At 41.5% G+C, this 24,660-nt stretch overlaps 1 protein-coding gene across 4 annotated transcripts in view; it reads right to left on the reverse strand.

The window, feature by feature from the left end:
* The window catches only part of ntm (neurotrimin), a 1,167,214-nt gene that overhangs the window by 2,717 nt on the left and 1,139,837 nt on the right, over positions 1–24,660 (reverse strand). For 2 of the 4 annotated variants that reach the window (XM_060909050.1, XM_060909049.1), the window contains 2 exons: positions 18,977–19,012; positions 985–1,041 (listed from right to left, as the gene is read on the reverse strand). The exons of 1 other annotated variant lie outside the window; for it this stretch is intronic. In XM_060909050.1, coding sequence (XP_060765033.1) covers positions 985–1,041; positions 18,977–19,012 — 93 coding nt within the window. The remainder of the gene's footprint in view (positions 1–984; positions 1,042–18,976; positions 19,013–24,660) is intronic. One more of the 4 variants, XM_060909051.1, reaches the window with a different exon arrangement.

Raw genomic sequence — 24,660 nt, forward strand, 5'->3', positions numbered from 1 at the left:
ATTTTTTTGGTCTGTTCCCAACATATCTCAAAAGCAGTTAACAGATTTTGATGAAATTTGGTTGATAGCTTTAGTATTATTCTAAGTTCAAATTATTTGATTTTGATGTTGATATGTAGTTTGGCAGAGGTATGCACTCTACTGAGTACCCTTCTAGTTTATACTGTATTTAATTGTAGTATGGTTTTTGAAGGGTGGCATGTTCTCTAACAAACTCTGGGGTCTTCCTGGAACAGACATATTTATATTGAGGTTATCTAGCACTTTAATTGCACACATGCGACTCCATTTAACATTATGTAACTTCTGATGGTGACTGGTTATTACAGAACAAATTTAGGAGTTTCACAGAAATGTTGGTGAATACTTATGTAATTAAACTTTTTTTAATGTAAATAATTTTGCAAATTAAATTTATTTTCTCTCACTTCATTATTTTGGGCTATGTTATGCAAATTTATAACACTCACAATTAAGGAAATTTCAATTTCGGTTTTAACAAAATATGGAAAATTTCAAGTGGCATGAATACTTATGCAAGCTCTGTATACAAATATTATTGTGCAAAATGACTAACTAGAAGCAGATGTGATTAATCAGTCACAATTTTACAGCATACAATATTAGAATTCCGCACCTTGGGTATTTGTAAGTGAAATGTAAGTTTGACATATTTCCAGTATGGAAGACAAGTTTTATTATTTATGATAGTCCCCCATGTCGAACATTGGTCTGGACATGCCATGGCACCTACTACCTTTAAAATATTACTCAGAAAAGCACTGTCATTAAAACACTACTTTAATCAATGGTCCCCTAAGCATGTGTCAGTTTTGCCTTGATTTAATTCACTAATTTAAATTTCCCTGTAATATGTACCCATGTTAGTTTCTCGGGTTAGTAAATTGTTAATTGCTGATGTCAGTCCATTTCTAATCATTAATAGATTAGGGATTAGGTCTGGAAGTTCTGTCTATTACAAACCTTCCTGCAACTGATTGGATTCAGTGGCTGTTTGCTCTAAAACAGATGAAGTCATTTCTAAAAAGAGAAATTATATGAAACAAGGCACTTGTTTCAAGAAAGAAATACATTTTGTCACCAGCAATAAAAAAAGGAAAAGAAAAAGAAAAGAAAAAGAAAACAAGAGGTAGCTCATTCAGTGTGGGCAAATTTTAGGGAAAGGAATACTCCCCCTTGTGCTATTAACAATGCAATTATTACTGTCTTTATTTATTTATTTATTTATTTATCCATCCCCCCCCCCCCCCCCCCCCCCCCCGGAGCATACCTCTTGTTATTGCATCAATATGAACGGAAGCAATATCAGCATTTTCACTTTTATTCACCTTCATAAAGTACATTTAAGCTAGATTAAAGAAATAAAATTGTGCACTTTGAACATATTGGTAGTGCGTAATAAGAAGTGGTTATCTATCATTGTGCAGAAAAGTTGTTGTTGTTGTATCACAAAGAAAGTATGTGTGCTGTTAGGAGTTTCCGTTTGGACTGACACAAAAGTGAATACAACACAGTAACTGAAAAGTTAGTGTCATACATCCAACAGCATACAATGAAGGAATAAAAAAAAAAAAAAAATATATATATATATATATATATATATATATATATATATATATATATATATATATATATATATATAATAGACTGGTTATAGGGAAAGCTATAATTCCTAAAACCAGCATCTGGAATCACTTTTTTAACGACCTCAATTCCAAAAAAGGTGGGACACTGTGTAAACTGTCAAAAAAAAGAAAAACCCAGAATGTGATAATTTGCAAATCATGGAAGCCCTATATTTCATTGAAAATAGTACAAAGACAACATATCAAATGATGAAACTGAGAAATTTTATTGTTTCTTGAAAAATATATACTCATTTTGAATTTGATGCCAGCAACACTGTGGCAATGGGGGCGTGGCCAATCATCGGTTTGTGAATGGAGGGCGGGGCCAGGGAAGGTGAGTGGCAAAGTCATTACACCTGTTGTCAGTTAATGGTGTGTGTGTGTGTGTGTGTGTGTGTTTGTTGCAGTGATGGCAGAGGATAGCAAAGGAGGGGGACAGCAAAGAGAGGGGATCTCTCCCACACATAACAACCGAATTAGAATAGTGAAGCTGAAAAGCAAGCAAAAGTAAAAATAAAGTCTGTGTTAACATCATTTCCTGCCTGTCCACACTTCAGTATTCCACCCATGTCAGGGACATACGACAGTGGTGCTGAAACCTGGGAGACTGAAGCGAACCACCCATGGAGTTCTCTCAGCTCAAGGAACTCATCCGTGCCATCAAGCGCTGATTGCCCTCTGAAAGGACCAAGAACAACGCTTCGAAGCCTTGCTGCTGGTCCAACAGGAAGATCAGGCATTCCGGCACCTGCTTGCATTGGCAGTGTCCTCGACCAATGCAAGTGGACACACTCTATGTCACACTCATGAAGATGCGGCCGCATGACAATCCAGAAGCCCTCATCATGCTCTTTGAGCAAGTGGCCAAAGCATGGGGGTGGCTGGTCGAGTAACGTGCGGCACGTCTACTACCGCTGTTGACTGGAGAGGTGCAGCTCACTGCACTGTGGTAAACAACAGTTGAAGGCACAGGCATTTGGGCAGACATAAGGCTTCATGATGAACATAAGGTTCATTTAGGTGAATCATAATTCTATATCTTATCTAACTAGGCCACAGTAACATAAATCATTCAACACTGCACAATCAATCATATTTCAAGTACACAAAGGAACCAAAGTAAAGAGAAAAAAATTAAGAGAGGAAGGGAAAGACATATCAGTAGCATGGTTAATAAGCCTAATCCTCTGGAAAGTTAATAGCAGGTGGCGGACTGGATAAGAAACGGTTGCTGCTGTGCCTGAAGCTGCCAGGCATGTTGACTATTGTGTCCAGCTTGGTGTGCAGTATTTGTATATATGTTTGTGTAACATGTAGGCAATACCAGTCATGATGACCCAACCACTAAGGAGAAGTCCCAAAGCAATCAGACCCACAGGATGTCCTAAATCAGGCGACTGCCTGGCTTGATAGTGGGAGAACACAGTTGTAAGCCCAGCTGGGTTCAGACTGAACTTCACAGTTTTGGTCCCTTCAGCTATAAATTGCTGCTGAAGGGTGCCATCAGTCTCAAGATTGTGACCTTGAAATGCATCAATAATTTCAAGTTCAGTGTCTTATCAGTGCTAAGGTGATGTAGAGTAATGTCACCTATGTGAATGGTTGCTCCCTGTGGGACACTGATGAACACTGATTTGGGATTTTCGTCTTTGTGATTGTGTCATGCCGGTCATAAGACATCAAGATTTCAGTATCTGGGCTGTTAACAATCCATTGCTTGCTTGCTCTTTCCACCCTAGTCTCCGTAACCTCGTCCTTGATGGACATTTGACCTGAACACTTCTGCTCAGGGGCTTCAGCCCTTAAACCACATAGGTGATCTGTTGTGTCCCTGATGAAAGGGTTTCTTGGGCAGACCCAGTGGATATCTTTAGTAGGAGTGCACATGTCTAGGTTGGGAATAAAGTAGACAGAGGGGCTGTCATCGTGGAATGCAATCATGGGTGGTGTTTGTATGTGAACATGAACATTGTTTTTCCAGAAACCTATATTAAGACAGATTTGAGTCGGTAGATGTTGTGTCTCTCAGTGATGGGTAGGTTTAGTATGAATCATATTTCCAGGTCCTGTGGACTCACAAAAATAGATATAGCACTGCTGAGACTATAGGCCAGGTGTACTTGTGAAATATATACATTAGTAGTGGTAGTGGATTTTAGCATTGTCTCTACCATATCCAGTGGGACTAAGTAAGGTGGGATTTTACTGCCACTCAGATTATTCACCGAACTGCTAATCTCTCTAAGCAGGTCCTGCATCAAATTTCTCACTACCTGTAAATAACTGATATAATTTTTCACAATTTCTGCCAATTTGTCTACAGCATGCAAGGTGTTATTTATCAGTGTGGAATGCATATTGACTGTTAGTATGGTCCATTGCAGGGTTTTGCCTATGCCCTGCAGCTGTTCATGTTGAGCAAGCAGTCTCTCTTGGATCTCTGGCATCTCTTCCCTCAGAATGCCCACCTCTCTCTTAACAGTGGTCAGGCTGACTGAATTGGTGGCAGAGAGGCCAATAGCCTTGATTGGGATTTGGGGTCATCCTGTAGAAAGAAGGCGGTGGCTTTTGTGCATGAATGTAAGACAGGAATTGCTTTGACATAATATGTCATACAAAGCTTGGCTTATAGCAGACTTTTCAGACCAAAGTTTTAAAATGGCATCAGGTACTGCTATTCCACATTGGCTGAAATGAGGGGGCAGTGTAACTTTTAACTGTGGCCAGTGGTCCATACAACGTGTGCTTGTTCCTTTGTTTCTTTGTTTCTGTCTGCAGGTAGTAGTATCTCTTTAGTACCAATGGTGAAATCAGTCAGAGAGAGAGACATTTGTTCAGACCACCCAATTTATAGGCGAGCTTACATCATGACTCACAGTAGTATGCTACCCAATTGTGGCACAGTGAAAGATGAGATGAGGTGGATATTTTCCAGGGCAGGAAGTGAGGGAGTTATGGGACATGTAGTTGCGGAGATGTGCTGTACCTAAAGGTGAGGCATTGGGGAGAGCACAAGTGGTGAAAGTTTTGTGTGTGCATGGGGATGTTTACAAATATCCAGTCATGGTCATCCACATTCTATTTTGGGGAAAAAAAGCATTGTGTAAAGGTGGCGGTTAACCCGTGCCTCACCCACCCACTGATTCTGGGGACTGACTGGCCAGGGTTTAGGGGTTTAATGGAACATGTAATAGTGGGCAGGTCCTGCGGTAGCACGTCATGGGAGGATCCCGGGGTGGCATTGACTGGGGAAGCTGTTTCAGAGCCGTCCCTGTCAGCACCGCGTCAGGGCGATATGAGAAGCAGGGGGCAGTCCGGCCCTCCTCCCTCTCTCGGGTATTCCCTCGAGGATTTCCCATTAGAACAGACACAAGATAAGACTCTGTGTCATGCTTTTGACCAAGTGAGAGTAATTGATGGTCAACCCCTCTAGCCAAATGCGACACCCTCCTTCCCATACTTCGCAATTATTAAAGATAGGCATAGTGGCATTGGACACTCAAACCAATGAACAGTTGTTAAGCCCAAAGAGCCATAGGGAACTTGTATTCTATGTGGCTCACTTTAAAGGGCATATCCTGGACCAATTTCATATTTTTTATATGAAAGTATGTCCCTTTACACACTCATCCAGAAGGGTAATTTTGCACAAGGCCATCTGTCTACAGCAGAAAAAAATAAAATAACAAAACGCGTCTGGAAAAATCCCAAGGGAGTCTGGAGCCAGATTCGTGATGTCACGTGTGGCTCCGCCAGCAGGCTGAGAGAGCTTGCATGGGTTCAGTGCACAGTCTGTGTAGACCAAGTTTAGCAGCTAGTGATTTTGCATTGAAATATGGAATTGTCGCCTGAGCTTCTAAACCCATAGATTCATGTATCAATGCTCATCTATCTATTGTTACATAAATCATATTTTTTCTAATCACTATTAGGCCACACCAATTCGATTAGTTGGTTCTCGGAATCGCCACTTGAAGAAAATGCAAAATGAAAAAAAAAAAAAAATTGAAATCAAACTCCCACCAGCAGAAAAACATCGTGGCTGATGGTTCAAAATACTGAAGACTACAGGTTGAGGTCACGTGATGTTGAAAACCAATCAAATCGCCCCTTTCACTTTAGATAAAGACTTGTGGAAGAAACATGCCTGTGGAGGGGAATCCTGCAAAGCCTGTGTTTGTGATTGTTAGGATATTCAGCGAACAGAAGCATAAAATCTTTGACAGGTGTGTCGAAATTCAAGAGGGGGAAAACTTTGCACAGTTGTACTCAAGATGCCATGAGCTTGTTACCCTGCAATATGCCAACTTGGACAACAACTCTGTTGAGGTGGGTTTGATTTATATATTTCATTGATTGATGTGAGGGGCAAACAAAAAATAATTCAAAGTATTTAGCCATCAGAAGTAGCCTACTCCTGGTCAAATCTTTTTTTCTGTGCATTGTAGATGTTCAATTGACTGTAATTCAATTGTTTATTTAGCCTATCTGTTTACTGCTTTGCTTGATAAAAGACGTGCAGAGAGATGGCATTCTGACTTGTCAGGCACAGTTGTTTGAGTTCCCCTTGGGGGCTTGTTTACACAAATAAAAGGAAAAAATGAAGACTGTTGTTTCAGACTTTTATTTTCAATTATCCTTAATGTATATGGGTGGAAATAAGATAAGCTATTAAAAGAGCCATATGAAATGTGTAACAATAATGTATTGTCTTTGTTTTGTTTCTCTATTATGAAAGCCCTCTATTTCCACCGCTAATTTTACCATCAGAGCCATCTCATAATCTCTAGCCACTTTATCCTGTTCTACAGGGTCGCAGGCAAGCTGGAGCCTATCCCAGCTGACTACGGGCGAAAGGCGGGGTACACCCTGGACAAGTCACCAGGTCATCACAGGGCTAACACATAACACAGACAACCATTCACACTCACACCTGCGGTCAATTTAGAGTCACCAGTTAACCTAACCTGCATGTCTTTGGACTGTGGGGGAAACCGGAGCACCCGGAGGAAACCCACACAGACACGGGGAGAACATGCAAACTCCACACAGAAAGGCCCTCGCCGGCCACGGGGCTCGAACCCGGACCTTCTTGCTGTGAGGCGACAGCGCTAACCACTACACCACCGTGCCGCCCTACCATCAGAGCATTTTTTTAAATTTTATTTTTATTTCGCTCGCTTGCTTCATATTTTTCCTGAAAAAATCCGAGAACCAACTAATTAAATTGGTGTGGCCTTATGTATTGATATATTTCTTCATTTAGAAGAGTACTGGCTACTGTAGGAGAAAGATTTCATAAGCTACACACATGGAATCGGCTAAGCAGGGTTGTATATACATTTACTGTGTTTGACAGGTCCCAAGATCTCAAGCCCTGACACGCATATCCCTTGATACATGTGAAGTAAAATCTAAAGAAAATGTGACCTTGGGTGCTGTGTGAGATGGCTGCCTCTACAGTAGCTCTGTAGTTTTTAGCTCTTTAAACCTCTTTTTTCCACCTTTTAACTTTTCTGCTCTTCTTACAAAGACATAGTGTGTTTTTCTTCATATCCCATGGATATTTTTAACTTTAACACGCAACCAAGAGCCAGTTTTCTCGCTTATTCGAAAGAGGAGCTGCTGACCCTGAAAACAATGGGACGAGCCGGGATACGACACCCCAATCCCGGCCGAGCTGAGGAGGAAACCCAGGGGCTGCGAAGCCGGGGCTAAGCTAAAGGCTAGGCTAGCGGTGCTACAAACCATCCATTCCCTCCATTATCATGGGGAATTTGAACTTGCTGACGAATAAGGTCGACGAGCCATCCGCACTGAACAACCAGCGGATTTACCGAGAGAGCAGCTTATTTATTTTTATGGAGACATGGGTAACACACCTTGTACCGGATGCTAATGTGGACTGCTAGCTGCTAGCATCACCATCTGTGTTTACATCCCTCCAAGGGCAAATGCAGCCACTGCATGTGAGGGGATTCACTCTGTCACAGCAAGGCTACTTAGATACTTTGGCTGCTTTTTACCAGGCTGTGGATGGTATCTTTTTAATTTCCCTGAGGGAACCCTCCCAAAGGGATCAATAAAGTTCTAATCTAATCTAATCTAATCTAATCTAATCTAATCTAATCTAATCTAATCTAATCTAATCTAATCAAGTGTATTATCACCCAGCACTTTCGTGTTGTTTACTTTTGTGTGTGTCAATAAATAACATTATCCATGTACCACACAAACACAAGAACACCTAATTTAGAGTATAGTCTCTCTTATTTCTTACCCTGGCAACAGTCAACTTGCGAATCGCCAATTTTGTTGGTCCTTGGCTTTGTTGGTCATCGGCTGCTTCCAGGTGCCTCGCACGAAGCGCTCCCATTTCTCTCTCATTGTTCGGTATTTTGGAAAATTATGAGTACTAATCCCATCATGATTGGTGTTGTTACACCCTCCTATGATACATATGCTAATCATTTTAATAATTACGTGATAATGTTGAAGAAATTTGCAGAAAACCACCAGGTCATTTCCTCATAAACAAACCAGCGCTGACGTAGGATTCACAGGGAGGCGTCCCGCACGTGATGTCACGAAAATCAACATTTGCCGGGAAATCCAAATGCCAGGCAGCACGGTGGTGTAGTGGTTAGCGCTGTCGCCTCACAGCAAGAAGGTCCTGGGTTCGAGCCCCGGGGCCGGCGAGGGCCTTTCTGTGTGGAGTTTGCATGTTCTCCCCGTGTCCGCGTGGGTTTCCTCCGGGTGCTCCGGTTTCCCCCACAGTCCAAAGACATGCAGGTTAGGTTAACTGGTGACTCTAAATTGACCGTAGGTGTGAATGTGAGTGTGAATGGTTGTCTGTGTCTATGTGTCAGCCCTGTGATGACCTGGCGACTTGTCCAGGGTGTACCCCGCCTTTCGCCCATAGTCAGCTGGGATAGGCTCCAGCTTGCCTGCGACCCTGTAGAAGGATAAAGCGGCTAGAGATAATGAGATGAGATGAGATCCAAATGCCAAGTTTTTTCAGAGGCGGACCAATTCGCCTCAAATGGCTTGATTTCAACTGAATATTTCTGGTATTGCGCAAGGTAAAAAAATTTGCACAAAATGCAAAATGTGACAGATATTTGACAAAAGTTTAATATAATATATGAGAATTACATTGATCTTGCTCCTGAATTTACCCATGATATGCCCTTTAATCCAATGGCTGGACATTTAGGTCAGGATAAAACACTAGCCCAAATAATAGCCTGATTCTATTGGCCAGGGATCCGCAGGGATGTCCATCAGTGGTGTGCGGCTTGCCATGAATGCCAATTGGTAAATCCAATGGCCACCCCAAAAACGCCTTTGTGCTGTCTCTCTCTAATCAAGACACCCTTTTGAGAGAATTGGCATGGATCTTGTCGGGCCATTAGATTGGTCAGCACAAGAATATTGCTTTATTTTAGTCCTGGTGGACTATGCAACGCAATATCCAGAAGCAGTCCTGCTGCGTAACATTTCCGCATGTAATGTGGTAGAGGCACTGCTTAAAATTATCTCCTGAGTCAGGATTCCCAAAGGAATCCTGACTGACCAAGGCACTACATTTATGTCACACACACTTTGCAAGCTATATGGGTTATTGGGAATTAAATCCATCTGCACCAGCGTCTATCTCCCACAAACAGATGGCTTGGTAGAACGGTTCAGTTAAACACTTAAAAATTTAATTTGGAAGTTTGTAAGCAGGCGGCACGGTGGTGTAGTGGTTAGCGCTGTCGCCTCACAGCAAGAAGGTCCTGGGTTCGAGCCCCGGGGCCGGCGAGGGCCTTTCTGTGTGGAGTTTGCATGTTCTCCCTGTGTCCGCGTGGGTTTCCTCCGGGTGCTCCGGTTTCCCCCACAGTCCAAAGACATGCAGGTTAGGTTAACTGGTGACTCTAAATTGACCGTAGGTGTGAATGTGAGTGTGAATGGTTGTCTGTGTCTATGTGTCAGCCCTGTGATGACCTGGCGACTTGTCCAGGGTGTACCCCGCCTTTCGCCCGTAGTCAGCTGGGATAGGCTCCAGCTTGCCTGTGACCCTGTAGAAGGATAAAGCGACTAGAGATAATGAGATGAGTTTGTAAGCAAATATGCATGTAATTGGGATAAATGGCTCGAGCCCCTGTTATCTGCAGTATGAGAGGTCCTGCAAGCCTCGGTGGGATTTTTCCTATTTGAATTGTTATATGGACATAAGCTTGAAGCATTTTGGATGTGCTGTGGGAAAATTGGGAGGAGGGACCTTCGACTAGTAAAAACAAAATTCAGTACATTACTGACCTGCGCACAAAGCTCTGCACCTTCACTCACTTTACCCAGGAGAATTTATGACAGGCACAAAAACATCAAACCCAGCTGTACAACAGGGGCACAACCTTAGAGAGTTCACCCCAGGAGATAAAGTACAGTACTTGTATTATTGCCTACTTCGAGCTCCAAATTGATCGCCAAGTGGCAATGGCCCAATGAGGTCACACAGCAAATCAGGGATATCGAATATAAGGTAAGGTGAACGAATGGGGTGGGGCAATACAAATATACCACCTCAACCTGTTAAAACATTGGAATGAGGGGGGTTCTTGTGGCATTAGCGTCGGTAGTTCCAGAGAGGACAGAGCTAAGGCCAGAGGTAAAAAAAAAAGTAACCACTCAAGCCACTCTGGTCCCATGTGGAGACTACTTCTCACCAGCCCAACTCATGGAGGTTGCCAGGTTGCAAACACAGTTTTCCAACCTGTTCTTGCCCCTTCCTGGCTGCACTCACCTCATAGAATACCACATTGAAATGCCCCAGGGGTGATGGTGCATAGCCACCCATACCACTTGCCTGAACACAAAAAAATAGTGGTTCAAGACAAACCCAAGGCCATGCTCGAAATGGGCATAACTGAGGAGTCCCACAGTGACTGAAGCAGCCTGGTAATCCTGGTTCCCAAGACTGATGGGTTGGGCTGGTTCTGTGTGGACTATGGAAAACTCAATGTGGTGTCTAAATTCAACATGTACCCAATGCCTCGCATTGATGAGTTGCTCAATATTTGACACTGGATTTGACAAAGGGATATTGGCAGATCCCCTTGACTCCTCTATCCCAAGAGAAAATGACCTTTTCCACACTGTTTGGCTTGCACCAATTTGTCATGCTTCCTTTTGGGTTATTTGGGGCTCCTGCTACATTACAACAGCTCATGGACAAGATCCTCTGCCTCCATGATGCCTATGCTCAGCCTACCTAAATGATATTATTATATACAGCAATCATTGGCTGCGGGACCTAGAACACCTTAGGGCCATCCTGGAGTCACTGAGGCATGTGGGCCTCATGGCTAACCCGAAAAAGTGCACGATTGGGTGGGTGGAAGTACGGTATCTGGGTTTCCACTTGGATCATGGGTGGGTGCGTTCCCAAATTGACAAGACTTCAGCGATTGCGGCCTGTCCGAGGCCCAAGACCAAAAAGGGGGTGAGACAGTTCCTGGGGCTGGTGACTACTGTAGGTTCATACCTAATTATTTGGATGTCATCAGCCCATTGACTGATCTCACTAAAAAGGGAGCACCAGATCTGGTCCAGTGGACAGAGCAGTGCCATCAGGCCTTCACCAAAGTAAAAGCTGCACTGTGTGGGGGGCCAATTTTACATTCTCCTGACTTCTCTCTCCCTTTTATTTTACAGATGGATGTGCCAGACAGAGGGCTGGGGGCCATTCTGTCCCAGAAGGTAGAGGGCAAGGAACATCCAGTGCTGTACATCAGTCGTAAACTCTCAATGTGTGAAAGTAAGTACAGCACAATTGAGGAGGAGTGCCTGGCCATCAAGTAGGCAGTCCTCACCCTCCAGTACTACCTGCTGGGGTGCCCTTTCACCCTCTGTTCAGCCCACGCTCCTCTCCAGTGGCTCTATCGCATGAATGATACCAATGCATGGATCACTCATTGGTATCTCGTCCTCCAGCCTTTTAAATTCAAGGTGGTCAACAGGCCAGGGGCACAGATGGTGGTGGCAGACTTTCTGTCCCATCGGGGGAGGGGGGTGTCCATTGCAGGCAAGACGGCTCCCTGGGCTGAGTCAGGCGGTGGGGCTATGTGGCAGTGGGGGCATGGCCAAGTATTGGTTTGTGAATAGAGGGTGGGACCAGGGAAGGGGAGTGGCAAAGTCATTACACCTGTTGTCAATTTATGTTGTGTGTGGGTGTGTTTGTTGCAATGACGATGGAGGATAGAAAAGGAGGGAGAGAGCAAAGAACAGAGCACACACACACACACACATATATATATATATATATATATATATATATATATATATATATATATATATATATATGTATGTATGTGTGTGTGTGTGTGTGAGAGAGAGAGAGAGAGAGAGAGAGAGAGAGAGAGCAACCGAATAAGAATAGTGAAGCTGAAAAGCAAGCAAAAGTAAAAATAAAGTCTGTGTCAACATAATTTCCTGCCTGTCCATGCTTCAGTATTCCACCCCCATCAGGGACATACTACAAGCATGTTTCAAAAAAGGTTAGGACAGGGGCATGTTTACCACTGTGTTGCATTACCTCTACTTTTAACAGCACTCTGTGAATATTTGGGAACTGAGGAGACCAATTGCTGTAGTATTAAAAGAGAAATGCCCCATTCTTGCCTGATACACAATTTCAGTTGCTCAACAGTTCGGGGTCTCCTTTGTCATATTTTGCACTTTGCCAAATGAAGGTTAAATGGGAGACAGGTCTGGACTGCAGGCAGGCAAGTTTAGCACCTTGACTCATTTACTACAGAGCCATGCAGTTTTAGATTTAGATTGATTTAGTCTGGATGGCAACATATTGTTCTGAAATGTGTATATATCATTCAGCATTAATGATGCCTTCCCAGATGTACAAGCTACCCATGGCATGTGCACTAATGCACCCTTATACTATCAGAGATGCTGCCTTTTGAACTGTGCACTGATAACAAACCGGATGGTCCCGCTCCTCTTTAGCCTGGAGGATGTGGTGTCCATGATTTCTAAAAAGACTTTCTGTTTTTGATTCGTCAGACCTCAGGACAAATTTCCACTTCACCTCAGTCCATTATAAAAGAGCTTGGGCCCAGAGAAGGTGTCTGTGTTTCTGGATATTATTGATATCGTTTTAACTTGCATTTGTGGATGCAGTAATGAACTGTTTCCACAGACAGTGGTTTTCTGAAGTGTTCCTGAGCCCATACAGTGATTTCCACTTCAGGCCCGTGTCTGCTTTTAATGCAGTGTCGCCTGAGGGCCTGAAGATCACAGGCAACCAATGTCAGTTTTCAGCCTTGTCTTTTGCATACAGAGATTTCTCCAGATTCTCTGAATCTTTTAATGATATTATGTACCATAGATCAGGGGTTCTCAACCTTTTTCTGCTTTAAGGCCCACCTATTCATACTTGTAACGAGTCAGGGCCCATTAAAAAAGATCACCAATTATTTTGGCTCATCTATTCTATTAGAATCTAATAACCTATTGTAATATGCATTAATGGGATGCAACATCACTCCCTGTTACAGACTGGAGCCCAGGAATTAAATAAATGCAATAAAAACAAACTGTTTTTTATTGTAGGTATTGTATTTAAAACTGTATGGACGTACCAGAAGCCAACATAAAACCATGCATGTAGGGCATTCTCAGCCAAAAGGGATTAATGATCCAAAAGTGGAGTCTGGCCCATTCACACAAGAACATATTGCCATGTTTGTATACAGCAAACAAGCAAGTTATTAAAACCAAGAAGTACACTCAAAAGAAGTGAATATAGAAACCACTCAATGGAATAGAACCTTACACACTAACAAAGAAGGATATTCCTATGAGTTGGAAAACTCAGTCTATCCACTGAGTTCCCCGAAACCTCAAACTTCCTGGTACTGCAGGCATCATTCTACATGGACAGACAGATGAAAACCTGGAAGAGCATGGAGGCATATAACTTTTTATATGTGGCTGGGTTAAAGATCTGGGGATCAGGACACTACAAGATAAATACTGTATTGTTTTTACCCAGGTAAATAGGAGTTCCTGAGCTTTTTGTATGTGTCTTTGAGACGTTTGCTAGGATGCTACAGGTTTTAGTATCAGGTGTAAACAAAACACAGCTGCTCGATTCTCAATCCTCCCTGTTCTTCTCTTCCATCAGGCATCACAAATCTCTAGAACTGACCTACAAACATATTTATTTATTCAGCCCACTGCACTCATGCGCTCTGTATGTGTGTGTGTGTGTGTGTGTGTGTGCATGCACGTGCACACGCGTGGGTTAAATGTGACAAAATAAAGGCTTGTTGTTCTTAATTTACCCAAATGTATTTATTCCACTTGAAAGATGTACGGCAAACCAGCTACTGGATTTGGGACACTACAACATCCTGAACTATTTAGTATTTGGCTTCAAACTTGAAAAAAAATTGCGGCCTACTAGATGGCGCTTTGCAGCCCACCAATGGGCCATGGCCCAGTGGTTGAAAAACACTGCCATAGATGACATGATCCCCAAATTCTTTGCAATTTTACATTGAGGAACATTATTCTTAAATTGCTGCACTGTTTGCCCATGTAGTCTTTCACTGAGCAGTGAACCTCTCCCCATCTTTCCTTCTGAGAGACTTATTCTCTCTGGGATGCTCTTTTTATACCCAAACATACTGATCTGTTGCCAATTAACCAAATTTTATATATATATATATATATATATATATATATATATATATATATATATATATATATTTTAGCATTACACAACTTTTTCAGTCTTTTGTTGCCCCATCCCAACTTTTCTGAAGTGTGTTGCTGACATCAATTTCAAAATGAGCATATATTTTTCAAAAAACAATAAAATTTCTCAGTTTCAACATTTGATGTGTTTTCTGTCCTATTTTCAATGAACATAAGGTTTCTATGATTTGCAAATCTTCACATTGTTTTTATTTATGTTTTACAGAGTGTCCCAACTTTTTTTGAAATTGGGGTTGTAAAGAAAGTTAACTGTCTAATTCAACTAACCAAGCTTTAGAAATCAACTAAATTTAGTTGTTTTCCTCACTAATATCATACTAATATACTGTAACCATTGTTTATTCTGAAGTTAAAGTCAATCTGAAAACAATTTCCCAATACAGATCAGTGGCAGCTCATCCATGAAGCCCCATAGATTTATCACTGCACCCAGTGTTTAAAAATGGGCCTGCAACAAGCACTTGTAGTATATACCCATTGGGACAGGAATCACTCTCCCCAGGCTTGGGGGAGGAGCATCAGACAGGAAAGTTGATAACAGGGTTGTCAGGACAGCATTTTTTTTTTTTCAAGCTGATTGGGCTAGTTATTCTAAAGTATTCTCTGGTCACAATGAATTTATTTGATAGCAAATCATCAGAATTAAGAAGAAAGGCAAAGTCTAAGTGCAGACATTGTGTGTATGACGTACATTTCTATTCTAAGATACACCGCAAAAACTGGGAGAAGCAAATGGGGAGTATGACGAGGATGTAATATTCCTAGATCAGAAATGCATGTGTCCTTGTTTCTCATGCAAAGACTGAGAAGTTAAAGAAGAAGTAAAAGAAGAAAATGTGTCTCACTTTTCCAGTGTCTGAATTGTTAGGAATACTTTCAGGATATGTGTAGTTTTCAAGATGTAGTTGGAATGGAAATTTTGCTTAAAACCTGGCAACCTTGGTTCAGGATATTAACTCTTCTGTATGTGTGATGAGAAGCACACCACCTTTATTAAATCCTGATAAAGGTATGCCGAAAACTGCTCAAAATAAGCTGCTAGACTGTTTGCTGGATGTATGTTAGACACTCCACTACCTATTGCAAGGTTACCTTAAAAATTCAGGAGATAATAGCCTAAAACATTGGTCAAGTGTGGCAGCCTCTTAATTTCATTTGAGGCTAGATCATTATTAATGACATTCCAATGATCATGAGCTGCATCCAATCAAACAGTATGGGGAAAAAAGAAGCTTTGTCATTTGTTTGTGCTGATTTGTGGCATAAAATACAACATATTGTTTGTGCTGGTTTGGTTTCTGCCATAGTATAATGGCAATATTTCAGTGTACAGCTATGGCCATAGGTTTTTTTTTTTCACATTAAACTCAAACCCAAGCCACAAATGTAACATAATCATCATAATTTGTGCTGATTTGTGCAGTACAAGACTAATTTGTCTTTGCTTGATGTTACACATTTATTGCAATCTGAGATCACTTGGACACTGTCTAACACTGATATACGTATAGGGCTCTTAAATTTCAAAAACAAAATCAGCACAAACACTTTTTTTTTTTTAACCACACAAGCCAGCATGAAGAAATCTTAAGTGTTTAATTATCTTTCTCTGTATATAACTAAACAACTTCACTATAGTAAATATAGATTCCTTATCTGTTATTTACTACAGATAACTTGTGTTTCAGAGCCATTTGTAGCCAAAGAAAGCTCCTGAAATGACCCGAAGTGAATGGGGACAAAAAAAATGTTATGCCAAAGTGAAACATCGCTTAAAGCATCCAGTTCAACCTAGATTAGTTGGTGCTCATACCACTCTATTTGCCTAGTAAGCTCACTTAGAGGTCAGAGTATTTTTGGAAGGGTTGTAGTACTGACGTGTAACTGGGGCCTAATTCTGAACTGACTAAAAAAGCAGAAACAACTCAGGTCTGGTAAAGAATTTAGGTTTTTAGAGCTCACATAAGAATCATTAGTGTATCTGCTTTCCTCTAACTAGAGCTGCTTGGCTACTTTTGTCCTCCTGGCTTGCACTTTCATTAATGTGCTATAAAGTCCATACCCTTTACCTGTGGCACAGTGTAGGTCAACTGTAATTGCAGTTTGTGATAAACATGCTAATCAAGGAGCAGGTTTGGTAGTGAGATTGCTGACGAGGCTGGGGATGGGGGCTTTACTGTACGAGCTGCACTGGGTTTATAATTACAGAAAGGCTTAACAAGACAGTGCTGCTGGCTGAAGAAAACAGAAACTGTCGGAGTATAACTGCATGCAAATGGCAGGGAAACCAGAACGGTCATTAATCTGTTCACTTTTCAATCAGCCTTCTGTGAACCACTGCTCACAGCTGATTATGTGAAAGTAATGACTGTTAAAAAAGGGAAAAGACTCAGTGAGGAATAAATAGAAAACTTCAGTATGTGTGCTGAGTGTTATCGAAAGATGTGGCTTCAAATTAGATTCTGTACCAGAAGTGTGTTTGAAGTGTACTTTCCTGAGACAAAGAGAAAATTATAGAATATAATGATAAGCATTTTATTGGCAGTAAAGTAAGAAACAATGGCAGATGGCAAATGAGGTCTGACTCTGTAATTAAGATGATGCTTCTTTAAATGGACTACTTTATCACGTCATTTGTTTGACATCACTGGAATTTAAGTTATGTATCTTGTAACTATCTGACTGTAACCAAATTACACAATTATGTGTACAGCATTTTTTTTTATTATGTACTAAATACAACTGTGCCCTATTTTGACAGGGTTGGTTTAACAAGGGAATGTGGAGTGCAAACTATCAATCAATCGATCAATTGATTGATTAATTAGTGGATCAGCAATGTTGAGGGTTTTTTCTCCTTCCTTCTCTGAGAAACTTTCAGCCCAAATTACCTACTATTTCTGCTACCACTCTATCTATCTATCTATCTATCTATCTATCTATCTATCTATCTATCTATCTATCTATCTATCTATCTATCTATCTGGCTGGCTGGCTGGCTGGCTGGCGATTTATTTGTTTGTTTGTTTCATAACAAATTATTATTATTATTATTATTATTATTATTATTATTATTATTATATGTACCTGTTCCATGAATTTGAAGAAAATATTTCTGGAAATTATGAAATGATTGATGCATTTAAAGAGTCTCGAAAATATGTACCTGCTGTGGATGGTAGGAATTTTTCACATACTGTCTTCACTGGGAGTCCATTTGAAGGAAAAAAGTGCAATCTTTCCAATTGACTAAATTGGCTATTTCTGTAAATTCTATGGTCAGCATAAAGCCTCACTTTACATTTGCATATGGCACACAATCGATAGTCATTGTAGTGTTCAATAAAAACTTTCCTTTAAATGGCAAAAAATGTGAACATATCACCTTGTGTCATGCAAATGTATGGCTACGTAGAAAAAGAAGCTGAAATTTGCTTTTCCCATGTTCATTTATAACTGCCTGGACATGAGTGTAATCACAAAGGGTTTGTGCAAAGACTTTATTCCAGATGTCATCCTGAAAAACTAATCCTGTCCAAATAGAGGGAGGAAATGAGAGTTCAGACAAGTGTCTAATTTCTGTCTGAACAAACGTCATACTGTAGTATCATATGGAGTGTCTATTAAGCTTTGTGCTTTGATGGTTTTCTGAGAATGCCTTCTAATTTCCTGTGAATTTGCTGGAACTCACTAGCCTCTTATTTTAGAGAGAGGGATCCAATTATAGTGCCATGGCAGATTATCCTCAATCTTGCAGTTAGATAATTAGAATAATACCAGCTTCTCAAAATCAAATCCAAAGTAATTAATGACTCTCTTGTGAAGACAATGTCATAATTCCCATTCAATGTATTTTCAATTTAGGTCAGACATTTAGCATATTGTCTTGACATAGAACATTTAGGCTGGAAAGTACAATAAGCATTTCAGAACATTTTAGTGCACCAACAGGGAAACTGACAGAACAAAATGTTTCATACTTTGCAGATGAGTACTTACACACAGCAGACGGAGACATGCATAGCCACAATGAAGCCATGGCATGGTGCATGGAGGTTAGACAGGAAAACAGAAAGACATAAAGAAGAAAGAAAACACATTTAAGCAACAAAGAACGGAGAAGCATTCAACACCCCACTGTGGTCTACTGAAGACAAACTGAGGCATGACAGCACTGTGCTATTCCCCCAACAGCAATTCTGCATGTCATTCAAAATGTTGCATTTATTATTGACATTAAATTTGATTTCTAAGCAAATATACCATTTAATAGGAATGGCTAATCACCACATTATGACCTGACAATCACATTCTGTCAGATAACACAAGACATTTATATTAGCCTCTTCATATTCGGTAAATTTGGTGTGGCAATCCTGCAGATCAACTTGAGTGTCACCTCAGCTATGTCATCTCTTCAACACAATGTGGTTTATAGGAAAACTGAAGCATTCATTTATTTGCATATATTTGTTTAGAAAGCATGCAGGAACAGGCCCGGCGGAGGCAGGGGCTAAGAGGACATGCTTATGCAGAGTACTAACCTTGCAAAAGTGTCGAGCTAGTGGGCTCAATTACTTCTACATCAGCAAAAACAAACAAATGAAAATGGCAATATCAGAGTTATAGGCTATATATCAAGTCATATCAAACATCAGTATATGTCAGAAACTATGGTATCATTGGTAACACATCTTATTCCACAACACTGTCAGAAATAGGGGTACAGTAGGAGTCCATTTTGGTCCCCCAAGGTACAGTCTACACTAATGTACCTGCTAGGGCTCACTATTGGACTTTAAGGAAACTATGTGTACCTTTTAAAGTCAAAAAGGTTCATATATGTTCCCAATCAGTATATAAATGGTACAAATAAGTACCTTAGAGAGTACTATCCCAGTGACAAGCCATTAACCCTAAAGGTACAATGATGTAGTTTGTTTTCTGAAAGTGTAGGTGTTGCCTGACAAAAAGATTGCTTTTTTCCATTCTATGTTGATATAGCGGGGCGGCACGGTGGTGTAGTGGTTAGCGCTGTCGCCTCACAGCAAGAAGGTCTAGGTTCGAGCCCCGTGGCCGGCGAGGGCCTTTCTGTGCGGAGTTTGCATGTTCTCCCCGTGTCCGCGTGGGTTTCCTCTGGGTGCTCCGGTTTCCCCCACAGTCCAAAGACATGCAGGTTAGGTTAACTGGTGACTCTAAATTGACCGTAGGTGTGAATGTGAGTGTGAATGGTTGTCTGTGTCTATGTGTCAGCCCTGTGATGACCTGGCGACTTGTCCAGGGTGTACCCCACCTTTCGCCCGTAGTCAGCTGGGATAGGCTCCAGCTTGCCTGCGACCCTGTAGAACAGGATAAAGCGGCTAGAGATAATGAGATGAGATGAGATGTTGATATAGCACCCGAGTCAACTGATATAGATTTTTTATTGTGGTTGTTGTGTACAACCCTGATTCTAAATAAATAAACAAATACATAAATAAATAAGGCGGCACGGTGGTGTAGTGGTTAGCGCTGTCGCCTCACAGCAAGAAGGTCCGGGTTTGAGCCCCGTGGCCGGTGAGGGCCTTTCTGTGCAGAGTTTGCATGTTCTCCCCGTGTCCGCGTGGGCTTCCTCCAGGTGCTCCGGTTTCCCCCACAATCCAAAGACATGCAGGTTAGGTTAACTGGTGACTCTAAATTGACCGTAGGTGTGAGTGTGAATGGTTGTCTGCGTCTATGTGTCAGCCCTGTGATGACCTGGTGACTTGTCCAGGGTGTACCCCGCCTTTTGCCCGTAGTCAGCTGGGATAGGCTCCAGCTCGCTTGCGACCCTGTAGAACAGGATAAAGTGGCTAGAGATAATGAGATGAGAAAAATAAATAAAATGTTCTCTAAAATGTAAATAAAAAACAGAATGCAATGATTTCCAAATCCTTTTTGACCTGTATTCAATTGAACATAATATGAAGACAATTGTACTATATTGCAATTGCAATTGTACTTGTGTCACTTATCTATGCAGAGTCACATAAAATACTTTGTTTTGAAATAGATAAATTAAATCACAATTCCACCTTTGAATAGTTTTAAACCGACCTTTGTAGCATCTTTAGTGCTTTTAGGAACATTTCTCAATGGTCTTATATTATTGGACTATTTGCCAACGCAGTTGTGAACCATGCCCCATCCTTGCTTGTGAACAACTGAGCCTTTCCAATTACCAGTTAACCTGTTTACCTGTACAATATACCAAACAGGTGTTTTAGAGCATTCCACAACTTTCCCAGCTTTTTGCTGCCACTGTCCCAATTTTTTTGGAATGTGTTGCGGGCATCAAATTCATAACCACTGTATATTTACCGGCAGCACGGTGGTGCAGTGGTTAGCACTGCCACCTCACAGCAAGAAGGTCCTGGGTTCGAGCCCAGTGGCTGACAGGGGCCTTTCTGTGTGGAGTTTGCATGTTCTCCCCATGTCTGCGTGGGTTTCCTCTGGGTGCTCCGGTTTCCCCCACAGTCCAAAGACATGCAGGTTAGGTTAGGGGGTCATTTCACCAAGAAATCTTCCCAGAAGACCGAGCTGAGATCTCAGAGTGTGGCTTGGTCGCCGCAGGTCGTACGCAGTCGACAGTTGACCGAGGGTTGGTCATGCCTTGGTCTTCCATGGTTGCACGTGGTCGAGGAAAGGTCTCCCCGACAAAAAGATCATAGCTCGGTTTTTTGACATGTCAAAAAACTGAGCCTCGACCTAGAAGTCACACAGAGAGCATCGAAAGCGCGAACAAGGTCAAGGAAAGGATGCATTGGTCGAGAGACAATCGAGGCTAGAACGGGGATGAGCGATGCTCAGTTTTCTCGAGCGAGAACTGACTGTGCGCATGGTTGTGCTGCTCGGCCCGTCCTCGACACTCACTCGATCCATGTGATCTAGCTTCACTCTTTTGCGATCAAGCCTCGCTCCGCGCAACCTGTCCCAGACCTTCCCTAGACCCGTACGCTCCCTATTCTTCCCATGGGCATGATTGGATTCTAAAGAGGATTAAGGTGCGACCTACTTCAACCAATAAAGATTGACCATCGCTTAAGTTGCGACCTACCTTCGTCTAATCCTATTAAAGCTATGCGTACTGAATGTCATATAAATAGGGCGCATAAATAGGGCGCATAAAGAGGATTAAGGTGTGGCCTACTTCAACCAATAAAGATCGACCATCGCTTAAGTTGTGACCTACCTTCGCCTAATCCTATTAAAGCTACGCATACTGAACGTCGTATAAATAGGGTGCAATAGCATGATGCAGAGCGATTGGGTCCATGTTGCCCTTCGCAGGCTGGTCAAAAACTGATGGTCAGCCACCGATCGCCGGGCCTTTTGATACGGTCACAGTGGGTCGCATGCAAATCCGGGCGACCGTGACAAATTTGCGCGTAGCTCAGGCGAGAATCTGTCTAGAAAAGATCGAGAACTGAGCGTACAGAGCGAGGCTAGAACGTTTATATCGCAGGCTAAATTGTATTGATCGAGGGTACGTTGCAACTCATACGTACTGTAGCTAGATTGGCCAAGATTGAGCCTTGATTGGCCGAGGTTGCGCACTTGCGAGGATAGATCGCTGAGAGATCAACGCTATGTCGCAGATTGGTTGAACAGAACAAGTCTTGGTCGTGTTAAGATCACATCAGATCGAGTGGATAGATGCAAGTAGAGCGTATGTAAAGTGTCTACAGAGCGTATAGGACGCAGGTAGAGCGTACACATCGAAGGTCGAACGAGATAACATTGAACATAGAGTGTACACAGAAAATAATGGGTTTAGGTCACACGGATTTTGCCCACGACTACGGGAAAACATAGATGCGATCATAGTCGCACATGGTCGCGTGCGATTTTTCCAGATCGTACTCGGTGAAATGAGGGGCTTAACTGGTGGCTCTAAACTGACCGTAGGTGCAAGTGTGAATGGTTGTTTGTCTCTGTGTGTTAGCCCTGTGATGATCTGGCGACTTGTCCAGGGTGTACCCTGCCACTTGCCCATAGTCAGCTGGGATAGGCTCCAGCTTGCCTGTGACCCTGTTTTCGGATAAGTGGCTACAGATGATGGATGGATATTTACCAAAAAAAAAAAAACCTCAGTTGGAACATTAAATTTCTTGTCTTTGTATTGTATTCAATTAAATATAGGTCAAAAAGGATTTTCAAATCACTGCATTATGCTTTTATATATTTTTATTTGCAATCAGGGTTGTAATATTTTCATGGATGATTACATTATGATAAGATGCTAAATTGTCTGATGGTGCTAATGTGACACTGTCAAATATCAAAAGTAATTCATGAACAGAGAAAATATAAATGACTCTGTCGTTACAGTGTCATGCCATAGATATGCATAATGATTTTACTGATAACTAGCATTACTTGAGACAGAAATATGCAAAACTGTACATTCTTTCAAGGGGAAATATATAGTTTAAAATGTTGTTACAGTTTTTATAATGTTTTCCGTCTTTTTGCTTGTTCCACTTCACTTTAATATGAACATCTGTACCCCTGCTCATTCATGCAATTATCCCATCAGACAATCATGCGGCAGCAGTGCATAAAATCATGCAGCTACAGTTGAAGAAATTTTAGTAAATGTACACATCAGACGTGGGAGTGGGGAAAATGTGATATGGTTCCTGATGCCAGACAGGCTGTTTTCAATATTTCAAAAACTGCTTATTTCTTAGGATTTAAATGCACAACAGCCTTTCTGTGTAACAACATTTACACAAAATGGTGCAAAATACAAACAAACAAACAAACAAACAAACAAACAAACAAACAAACAAACAAATAAATAAAAAATCATCTAGTGAGCAGCAGTTCGAACTGATGCTGAGATCAGCAGTTTCTGCAATATTCAAACCATCCAGTCTAACAGCAAAAACCAACCCATATTCAAAATAACTGTTTTCCTGATGTTTGATGTGAAGATAATCTGAAGCTCTTCCTGTATCCACATGATTGGCGAATTAGATGAATGTTCAGGGGTATGGGTATTCCTAATAAAGAGGTGAATGAGTGTGTTTTTCATATTTTACATTATCATTATGGCAGCACAGAGGTGTAGTGGTTAGCACTGTCGCCTCACAGCAAGAAAGTTCTGGGTTCGAGCCTAGTGGCCAACGGGGGCCTTTCTGCATGGAGTTTGCATATTCTCCCCATGTCTGTGTGGGTTTCCTCCGGGTGCTCTGGTTTCCCCCACAGTCCAAAGACATGCAGGATAGGCTAATTGGTGGCTCTAAATTGACCTTAGGTGTGAATGGATGTTTGTCTCTATGTATGACCCCTGCGATGATCTGGTGACTTGTCCAGGGTCTACCTCGCCTTTCACCCATAGTCAGCTGGTATAGGCCATAGCTTGCCCACGACCCTGCACAGGATAAGGGGTAACGGCTAATGGATGGATAATGTATTATTATTATTTAGTAGTAGTAATAATAGTATACTTGCATACTTGGATATTATATTTAACAAATTCAATTCGCCAAAGGCGAAGTGAATATCGGTGAATAATTACTGAGACAAAGTCGAGCTTATTATTCACACATATTCACTGAGTCTGAGATGGATAACTGTTTTAGCATAAATATACGCTGGTAATTATTAAAAAATAATATATATATTTGTTATGTTTCTCTCTGTGTCTCTCTCTCTCTCTCTCTCTCTCTCTCTCTCTCTATATATATATATATATATATATATATATATATATATATATATACACACACACACACACACACACACACACACGGTGGTGCTTGAAAGATTGCGAACCCTTTAGAATTTTCTATATTTCTGCATAAATATGACCTAAAACATCATCAGATTTTCACACAAGTCCTAAAAGTAGATAAAGAGAACCCAGTTAAACAAATGAGACACATATATGATACTTGGTCATTTATTTATTGAGGAAAATGATCCAATATTACATATCTGTGAGTGGCAAAATTATGTGAACCTTTGCTTTCAGTATCTGGTGTGACCCCCTTGTGCAGCAATAAATGCAACTAAACAATTCCGGTAACTGTTGATCAGTCCTGCACACCAGCTTGGAGGAATTTTAGCCCATTCCTCCGTACAGAATAGCTTAAATTCTGGGATGTTGGTGGGTTTCCTCACATGAACTGCTTGCTTCAGGTCCTTCCACAACATTTCGATTGGATTAAGGTCAGGACTTTGACTTGACCATTCCAAAACA

This window comes from Neoarius graeffei, chromosome 25 (assembly GCF_027579695.1).
Source record: "Neoarius graeffei isolate fNeoGra1 chromosome 25, fNeoGra1.pri, whole genome shotgun sequence".
Classification (NCBI taxonomy): Eukaryota; Metazoa; Chordata; class Actinopteri; order Siluriformes; family Ariidae; genus Neoarius; species Neoarius graeffei.